Genomic DNA, 10,442 nt, shown 5'->3' with positions numbered 1-10,442 from the left:
GGCTCAGCAGGCTGGGGTCATGAATTATGTTATAGTAGCTCTGAAAAGGGAAGAAAGCAATACATTTCTTCTGCAACCAACAATAAGGAACCAGATAAACTGTCATTAGAAAAACAGGAACGTCTTTATTACTTTTCAGTCTTGGCTGCTGAGCTGCAAACAGAGATCGAATCGAAGCCTCAAAACATTTTAACATTTCTTTTTTTAAATAAAATACTTTTCAACTGGCATACATAAGACATTTTGTATTAGCATTCATACGTTAATTTTAAAAATACAGATAAACACTTATTTACAACTAAACATAAGTTATATTGTGCAACAAAAAAAAAATCTGTCATGCAAACTTGGCGTGCAAGGACCATGCGCAAGGACAGAAAAATGTGCTGCGAGACATCTGGTTAGGTTTGCTTGTTTTGAATTTTTTGGTTGGACAGGCATTGACCTAGATTTAAAAAAAATGAAGTTATTTGGATAAAGGAAGAACTGGCTACTCACTCTTCTCAGGCACATCTCAAAGCTTCTCATTGCGGATAAAGTTTGGATTCTGTGTTCGTCAATGTTGGTATGAAAATGTTGGCTCATTCTGGTTGAACCATATTTTCACCATTTAAGGCTTGGCGAATCGGTGAAGGTGAAAGCCGAGCCATTCAGGACGTCTCGGTAAAAAACTGATGTTTTTGGCACAAATCATTGTTAAATCTGGACCTGACAAACTGAGCCAATTTCAAATCTATCCTACACTAGGCACCAGACATGATGTGTCTTTTACTGAGCATTTTTATCTTTGGTGAAATTTTTTCTATTGCTCCACAACAAATGTAATTGAGTTTGCTTCACTCATACCTGGTTTTCTTAAGAATACATTTTGTTCCAATACCTGAAGTACTCTTTGCATCATGTCTGAAGAAATGCTGCTACTCTCACTTTGCCATGGGTTGACATTATTTATTTACTTTGCTAAATCTCTCAATTTTCTCCATGGTTCCTATGCAGGCTTAAAAAAGTTTTGAATTTCCTTTCGGTAATTTACAGGTCTGGGTAGCTGTAGAAATAAAATAAAAAAGGGTGTTGGTCTTCAGCTTTTGAAAATGTAAAAACATTAAAAAAGTTTGGTTTATTAACATATAGCCTTTAGTTTAAACTTAATGCTGAAATTCGTAGCTGTGCCTCAGGTGATAATGGTGTGCAACACTTTAGAGTTCCTAAAGATGTTGAGCATAGAAATTTGTCAAATTACAATAAAGTGAAAAAGGACCAAACATGGTCATCTTCGGCAAATTATGTTAAAATAGAACCCAGGTTTTTTCATTGCACCACTTCAAGGCATTTTTCAACTTGCCTTCATCAAAAATGGCCAAGTTTTAATAATCTGTAGCTCAATGTTCTTCAGGAGGAAACATCGTTTACTGGAAGCACAACAGAAAGGAAAAAGATCCAAACTCCTGCATAGAACACCAGTGACAAATCCTTTCTCCTTACTCAAGAAAATTAAACATAATGAAATAAAACATGTAACTTTCACTGTGCGCATGCTGTCGATGTAGAAAAGCAATTTGTTTGTTAGTCTCCTTATTGTGTTCATCATATGACATAATTGGCAAATTCCCTTTTGAAATAATCCAGCCATGGAGTTCAGTACCATGTAATGCACCAAGTCTAACAACTGTTTTAACTAACATTGCTTCATGGTTTGTTGCTGCAGATAAAAACTCAAACAAACCCAATTCCTAATTAAACCCATTTAAGATCAGAAATGACCCCTAAGTTTCAGGAACTTACTAAATCTACAAGGAGTTTAGGAGTTTTGCAGGTTATCTTGCATAAAGCATCTGCTGCAGAGCAGGGAGTGTGAGGTTGATCTGCAGATTTTTAATGGAAAGCAGCGAATAAAATAAAATGGCAGTCATTACAGCTCCAACTGTCTTTTACCTGCTGCAGCCAGACCACATGTCTCCAACACCAAATTAAGGAAGTGTGGAAATGTCGACTGACTCGACTGAGACACACACACACAGGCAAGCTGTATTGAACCGCAGCTTCTGTCAGACAGTGCAGTTTAACAAAGACAGACGGGGACAATCCCATGAGAAACTCAGAAGCCGATTTTGCCACGCGTCATGGAGTAGCCCAGCTTCGCTTCGTTGTTGATGAAAGACATGATGCCCAGATAGGTCTCGATCAGCAGGGGTCTTTCCAAGATCAGGACGCCGTTAGCCCGGCCGGGGATGGGGTGCTCCTTGTGGGCTTTCTTCACCGCCTGTATCAGCTGGGTTTTGAAGCTGTCCAGCTGGGGAAGAGAAGAAATGCATGAAACAGGATCAAACTTGTTTGTAAACTTTTAATATACCGTTTATATCCTTATCAAAACTCAGACGAAAAGTGGATAATTCATAGTACTAAAGCGTTATAGCCAAAAGAGCTTCATTTGTTGCATATAGAATATGCATGCAGAAAGGTCCAAACAAGTGCTACTGCCTTGTTAGTAAGAAGGGGAAAAAAAAGCAGCTTTGAGCTAAGCCATTTATGCAGATTAAGGTGGTATGAATGAATGGCCCTTTGTTCTGGAGGATTACTAATACCACTAGAGCTCTGTTGTTTTCAGCTGGCCTGTGACTGCTGGAGCTGTTGTTGCTCAATGTGCCTCAAACAACATTTAGATCACCGATGACAACACTATGTGGTAGATTGCATTTCAGGCTGCCGTGCTTATCAAAGTGAAACTGAGGAATGGACTTGCTATGAAATCATTTGTTGGCCAGCTTAGTGAAGCAGATCACACCTGGCAGAGGGAGGCCACCTTCTCATCGGCGCGGGCCATGGGGTGCTCTGTGAAGGTGGAGTACGGCATGTCTGTGGACCAAGGGTTCCAGCGGTTGAGAAAAGAGGCTCGGGGACGTTTGTCCCACTGAACGCGAATCCCGTAGCCCTCTCTTCTGCAAAACAAGTCAGGAACAGGCCTGTCACAATAAGCAATAGCTCAATTAATCGCATGACAAATTAACGTGAACGCATTTGTCTCTTTTCTCTCTCTCTATCAAACCTGGTCTCTTCAGTCTGGTGCATTGGTCTCAACTAGACCTTTGTTTTTAAGACAATTTTGTTTACAGAGACTTCATAATTGTTGTTTTGAATGTTTAAAATGTCTCCCAGTTCCAGTGTAAAATGTTCAATAGAATTTAAAATTTATTGATCTTTTGAGTATGTGTTCTTGGATTATTATGTCATTAACATTATATTACTTCCAAATGGTTTCAAAACAACATTATAATTTATCGCAATAACTTCTGGGGCAATTTATCGTCCATCAAAATTTGTTATCGTGACAGACCTAGTCAGGAACAATGTAACTTTTTAAGGAAATTACTTTTTTGATTATTTTTTTTTTTACCAAGCACTGCAGCATCTTTAAGTAGCTTTTATCTGTGTCTGAGTTTTCCCTTGTATTTAATGCCTGCGAGATAAAACGGTAAGACATAACATAAGCAGAGATTACGAGAAACATTATCAAACACTGTTTGTGTTGTCAGATTTCATATTTTCACTTGGAAAACATTCGTAGCACAGATATTAGTTACTAGAAGGCAACCATGACATACGTATTATTTAAGGCCTTGCTCAGACGTGGAACTAACATCTGTCCTGTGAGGCTTGGATGCACCTGGATGGCGCTAAATATATGTGTTGACACATTTAAGAGGTTTGAGGACGAGCTTGCATTAGTTTACCAGTCCAAACACAAACCTTACCAGACACAACAAAGACATGCCAGACGTTTTTCAGCGACAAACATTCGATAAACAGTCTTGTATTTTTAGCTACTTTTAATTTAAGGTAGTAGATGGTTAATATTTTGGCTATAATGTTGAATGTTTATGCTCATTCCCTGCAGTCAATAGAGGAGATAGAAGGAATTCCTCCTACTTCAGTTTTCAAAGTAAACCACACAGCAGCATGGACAACAACATAAATAATTAATGAATCTTATTAAAAGTTTTGCATCAGTCAGTGTGCACGTGGTTTGTTTTCTTATGTTTGTGTAGATTACCAACTGTAGCTACTGTCTCTTATTCAGTTTATCTTTTCAAAACACAATCTACTTGTGTTGCTTAAGCCTCGTGAAATATGGGGGGTCAAAGTTCACCCTTCAGTTTTATGCCACCGATGCAGGTCAGGAGGTCATCGCAAACTCCTAACGACTATTTGACCTACTGATAGCTGACGGCTATCACGATGTGGCGTGGTTATGCGTTTATTTGCACGTACAGCGAGTTAAGTAGATCTAATCAATAAAGATGACAGTCATGCTTAACGCTGTCCTCTTGTAACCGAACCAACCAAGACAAAAGTGAGAGCTAGATCTGAACCATCCAACATGAACATCCCAGGCTGTTTTGTTTTTTTTCTTCTTTCTTTCCTACAACAACCTGACTGGTTCGAATTCATGAATGACAAATGTTGCTTTCAAGGGAAATAATGTCACACTGTTTTTTGACCGACTGGTCTCATGCCTGTTTACTTGAAGCAAATAATACTGTCATGCTGCAAAAAAACAAAAATGACCCACTTGTTGAGAGATTTCGGTGGGAATTCAAATTCCCCCACAGAGATGGTGTCTACAGCGTTGAGGGATATCCTGACAACTTGCTGGCACAGCAGATTAATGAAGTCGTACTTGCACACTAGCAGAGACCTGCACACAAAAAAACACATTTTCTGTTTACACTTCCTAAAACCACACAGTCAGCATGGAAAGCTTGTTTACTCACTTATCGGTTATTAGAACAAGTCTCTCCTTCTCGTTGTTCCAATGGTCTACTCTGTGGAAATCCCACAAATAAACACCAGAATATGAGGATTTATGTTGGGGAAAATCGGCTGTTAGTTCCTCATCAGCTGATGATGATGATGGCAGGCCCGGCCTGATGGATACTCACTCTGCCAGCAGCCAGACGCTGAGCACCTCCCCGTCCTCGGATGGGAGCGCCACGGTCCGGATGTCGTTCACAGCCTGCTCGATGGTACCTGGCTGAGATCAGCATCACACAACAACCGCCAATCATCAGCATCACCTGCTCAGACAAACCAGCATCTTTGTGATGTCCTACTGCACTGCTGTAAAAAATACTGCACTAATATAGTACATCTTGTATCACGACAGTTTAGTGGAGCTTTCTGGCAGCTTTAAATGTAGTTATTCACATTTATATGCAGCTCACCCTGAACACGAAGTAGTCCTTGACTTTCGCTTGCATCGTGGGGTTGTGCACATGAAAAGGCGTGAGCGTTTGTAACGGGGGGCAGCAGGCCACGGAAGCTGCGTGTCCGAAGCCCCGTCCGGCGGCCTCCGGAGGCGTGAAGGCGACCTCGACCCCCTCCTCGGTCTCTGCGTGGAGGAGAACCGCAGCACCCGGGCTCTCCGGGTCCACCGTGTCGTTCAGTTGGAGCATGGCGGAGGAGACGATGTTCGCGAAGTTTTCCTGACGACTAACGCCGAATTTCACATTAGAAAATGGATTTCCGAGGACGCGGACTCTCCCATAGCGCACGAATGTTTTGATAGTCGGGGGTAACAAGGAAGCAGTTCCGGCTGGCTTCTCGTTTCATTTCCTTCCTCTTAAAGGGACATTCACCCAGCTCACTGTGGATTAATTGTGCTTTAAACCACTCTTCCCTTTTGTCAGAAACATTTTGCAGACGTACATTCCATGCAACTCATTGTCATCATTCACGTTTAATAAGTGGTAAAATAAATATTTTCACCATTAAGAAGTAAACATTATGCCTCAAAGTATAGTTGGCTACTGATGTTTCCTTGCATGACACTGACTCGTTTTACAAGTTGTCACTTGTTTCATCTCTTGTTCGAAGCAATAGCAAATAAAAACTAGAAAATTCCGCAGAAATTTTAAGGGGCATGCCAAAGTGTGCCCGTCGGTTTTTAATCAAGCGTTCTGATGCAAAAAATTAGCATTAATGCTAAAGAAAGCTTCAATGTAGTCAATAACCTGTGGTGAGTCAGAAACATGTTGACTAAACTGCACCTGTACCATTCAGTATGTTGAAATTAATGCATAAGCCAAAATGCTAATATTAGCGTGAAGACTAATATTCATGTAGGATGTTAGGATGTTAGGATGTGCACTGCCTTGCTGCGCAAGGCAGTGCACTAGTGGGGGCAGTAAAATGCTAAAGTTTGTGCTAATGTTGTGCACAATCTTGTGCTAATGTTAATGAACTGCCTTGCTGCGCAAGGCAGTTCACTATCCTGAGGAAAAAAAATGCGAAAAAAGCTTAATATTATTGCAACGCCTAGGGCGTTGCACTAGCATGAGAGGAGTGCAGCAACTCTTTGAAGCAGTTAGTTTTTCTGATCAAAGCGGCTTACTGTTCAGCATCCATAAGAGCAATCCGAAAACTTTTTGAAGCATATAAGAGGGCAATTTCTTGTCTCCGATGGAACCGCGATTTAAATCTGTAGTTCTCTCTGCACTAACCTGAGAGAAAAACATAATAAAGGCCTGAGAGGAATAGTCAGGCTTTTATTTTGAAATTTTCAGTAAGCTTCATTTTAAATGGCCACACTAATCCCATGTCTAACAGTGGTTGGGTTAAACCAGTTCATATATAATGCCCAGAACATTCTGCCCTGTCTGTAGTTATAACATTCTGCTCACCTTCTTTCTGTAATAAGTCAGAGTTCCACCATTATGTACTTCTTAACTGCCAGCTCAGCCCTCCTTTGTAATGATTGAGGGTTCCACCATGTTGACCTTCCGACCTTCTGCTCAGGCCTCTGTAGTAAAGTGTTCCATCGTGTTTAGAACTACAAAGATGGTGTTTTTGTAGTCCTAAGGAGCAGTTTGGCTTTTGTCTGTGTTCTGTTGCTATAGTGATCAAGCCTCCCCCTGTGTTTCTCCAGACAGGGGGAGAAACAATTCTATGTGTTTGAGCCAGCCAGTTTCACTCCAAAAAGCTGTCCGAACAACTCCTTTCCATTCGGGAACCGTGATACGTATTCGAAAACCGTTTGAAGCGTATGAGAGGGCTATTTGTCGTCTCATTTAGTACCGCGATTCATATCTGTAGCTCATTCACAGTAATTGCAGTGATGAGAGAAAAATGGTGTGCGCTGAGCTCAGAACTTTTTGCAGAAATGTATGTAAAAAGAGCAATTACATGATGTAAAAATTGTCAAGGCTTTTATTTTGAAAATTTTCAATAAGCTTCATTTGAAATTGCCACACTAATTTCATGTGTAATAGTGATCAGGTTAAATCAGTTATATAATGCTCAAAGCACAAGTTGTTTATAATACCAGCCAACTCCTCCTCTGTAATAACTGAGTGTTCCGCCATGTTGTAGTTCTGACATGCTGCTCAGGCCTCTGTTTTAACTGAGTCTTGGCCATAGATAGAACTACAGTTATGGCAGTTATGGCTGCTGGTTTGTAGTCCAAACCAGCAGATTTGCCTTTCTCTGGATTCTGTTGCTATAGCGATTGGCCCTCAGCCAACTGCTGTGTGTGTGAGACAGAAAGCTGGGGAAGGATTTCAATCTTTGAGACAACCATGAAATGCTAATGTTAATGAACTGCCTTGCTGCGCAAGGCAGTTCACTATCCTGAGAAAAAAAACATAAAAAAAAGATTTTCATTTTTGCATCGCCTACGGCGATGCACTTTTGTCAGTGCAATTTTCAGAGTTTTATTTTGAAACTTTCAGTAAACTTAATTTTCATAACCACACTAATCCAATGTGTAACAGTGGTTTGGTTAATCCACCTGTATAATGCCCAAAACAGGAAGTAGTTCTAACTGCCAGCTCAGCCCTCCTCTGTAATCATTGAGTGTTCCGCCATGTTGTAGTTCTGACCTTCTGCTCTGCCCTCAGTATTAAAGTGTTCCGCCATATTTAGAACTACAGAGTCTTTGTAGTCCAAACCCCAGCAGTTCTCCCTCTCTGCATTCTGTTGCTATAGTGATGAAAGTGCCCTGTGTGTGTCAGACTTATCTATCTTTATGAGACACCCAGTCAGTTTTAATGGAAAAAGCAGTCCGAACGACTGCTTCCCGTTCGGGTTCCGTAAGTCCGATCTAAAAACCGTTTGAAGCATATGAGAGGGCTATTTCTCATCTCATCTATTACCGCGATTCATATCTGTAGCTCAATCACAGTAATTGCAGTGATGAGAGAAAAATGGTGTGCGCTGAGCTCAGAGATTTTTCAGAAATGTATGTAAAACACTGGGGAGGAACGTCAGTTATCCTGTCCCAAAACTTTGCTCTGAAGCACCTGGACAGAAAACCGTAAGCCCTAGGGAAATTTTGAAAACATTTTACCAGAGCAGGCATTCGTATCAATGTCATGACCGACTTTCATACCAATAGAGCAATTTTTGCACCCATGAGAGCAATTTCAAAATTATTTTGGGGTCAAAATTCCACTCTTTTTCTCACTCTAAAAAGCGGCAGTTGGTTTCAGTTACACTCTAAGGTTTCGGCAGTTGGAAATTTCGCTCGTTTTTCGCTTTTTACGTCGCCGTCGTAACTCCGATCCCCAATAAAAGTAATAGCTCCAATGCCGGGATCGAGACACACGTTTTGATACCACTTTTGTGGGTGGGCACGCAGCGGTACGAGCCGCATTAACGGTAATGGAAGAAGTTGTTATAATAACTAGAAAATTCCGCAGAAATTTTAAGGGGCATGCCAAAGTGTGCCCGTCGGTTTTTAATCAAGCGTTCTGATGCAAAAAATTAGCATTAATGCTAAAGAAAGCTTCAATGTAGTCAATAACCTGTGGTGAGTCAGAAACATGTTGACTAAACTGCACCTGTACCATTCAGTATGTTGAAATTAATGCATAAGCCAAAATGCTAATATTAGCGTGAAGACTAATATTCATGTAGGATGTTAGGATGTGCACTGCCTTGCAGTAAAATGCTAAATTTTGTGCTAATGTTGTGCACAATCTTGTGCTAATGTTAATGAACTGCCTTGCTGTGCAAGGCAGTTCACTATCCTGAGGGAAAAAAATGCGAAAAAAGCTTAATATTATTGCAACGCCTACGGCGTTGCACTAGCATGAGAGGAGTGCAGCAACTCTTTGAAGCAGTTAGTTTTTCTGATCAAAGCGGCTTACTGTTCAGCATCCATAAGAGCAATCCGAAAACTTTTTGAAGCATATAAGAGGGCAATTTCTTGTCTCCGATGGAACCACGATTTAAATCTGTAGTTCTCTCTGCACTAACCTGAGAGAAAAACATAATAAAGGCCTGAGAGGAATATTCAGGCTTTTATTTTGAAATTTTCAGTAAGCTTCATTTTAAATGGCCACACTAATCCCATGTCTAACAGTGGTTGGGTTAAACCAGTTTATATATAAAGCCCAGAACATTCTGCCCTGTCTGTAGTTATAACATTCTGCTCACCTTCTTTCTGTAATAAGTCAGAGTTCCACCATTATGTACTTCTTAACTGCCAGCTCAGCCCTCCTTTGTAATGATTGAGGGTTCCACCATGTTGACCTTCCGACCTTCTGCTCAGGCCTCTGTAGTAAAGTGTTCCATCGTGTTTAGAACTACAAAGATGGCGTTTTTGTAGTCCTAAGGAGCAGTTTGGCTTTTGTCTGTGTTCTGTTGCTATAGTGACCAAGCCTCCCCCTGTGTTTCTCCAGACAGGGGGAGAAACAATTCTATCTGTTTGAGCCAGCCAGTTTCACTCCAAAAAGCTGTCCGAACAACTCCTTTCCATTCGGGAACCGTGATACGTATTCGAAAACCGTTTGAAGCATATGAGAGGGCTATTTGTCGTCTCATTTAGTACCGCGATTCATATCTGTAGCTCATTCACAGTAATTGCAGTGATGAGAGAAAAATGGTGTGCGCTGAGCTCAGAACTTTTTGCAGAAATGTATGTAAAAAGAGCAATTACATGATGTAAAAATTGTCAAGGCTTTTATTTTGAAAATTTTCAATAAGCTTCATTTGAAATTGCCACACTAATTTCATGTGTAATAGTGATCAGGTTAAATCAGTTATATAATGCTCAAAGCACAAGTTGTTTATAATACCAGCCAACTCCTCCTCTGTAATAACTGAGTGTTCCGCCATGTTGTAGTTCTGACATGCTGCTCAGGCCTCTGTTTTAACTGAGTCTTGGCCATAGATAGAACTACAGTTATGGCAGTTATGGCTGCTGGTTTGTAGTCCAAACCAGCAGATTTGCCTTTCTCTGGATTCTGTTGCTATAGCGATTGGCCCTCAGCCAACTGCTGTGTGTGTGAGACAGAAAGCTGGGGAAGGATTTCAATCTTTGAGACAACCATGAAATGCTAATGTTAATGAACTGCCTTGCTGCGCAAGGCAGTTCACTATCCTGAGAAAAAAAACATAAAAAAAAGATTTTCATTTTTGCATCGCCTACGGCGATGCACTTTTGT

General features: G+C 40.7%; 1 protein-coding gene across 1 annotated transcript; it reads right to left on the bottom strand.

Annotated features, from left to right (window-relative positions):
• Positions 1 to 105: 105 nt before the first annotated feature.
• tprg1l (tumor protein p63 regulated 1-like) lies at positions 106 to 5,600 on the bottom strand. Its single transcript, XM_014973026.2, has 6 exons — positions 5,220 to 5,600; positions 4,938 to 5,029; positions 4,770 to 4,820; positions 4,568 to 4,693; positions 2,783 to 2,936; positions 106 to 2,290 (listed from the first exon to the last, which is right to left on the bottom strand). Exons 1-6 carry the CDS (start codon positions 5,448 to 5,450, stop codon positions 2,096 to 2,098), a joined length of 849 nt encoding a protein of 282 aa, XP_014828512.1. The 5' UTR covers positions 5,451 to 5,600; the 3' UTR covers positions 106 to 2,095.
• Positions 5,601 to 10,442: the final 4,842 nt, after the last annotated feature.

The sequence above is a fragment of the Poecilia mexicana genome, unplaced genomic scaffold (assembly GCF_051168715.1).
Source record: "Poecilia mexicana isolate PSO_F unplaced genomic scaffold, ASM5116871v1 scaffold_7, whole genome shotgun sequence".
In the NCBI taxonomy this organism is placed as follows: Eukaryota; Metazoa; Chordata; class Actinopteri; order Cyprinodontiformes; family Poeciliidae; genus Poecilia; species Poecilia mexicana.
The sequence above is the reverse complement of the archived record's forward strand: the minus strand, read 5'-3'. Positions and strand labels throughout refer to the sequence as shown.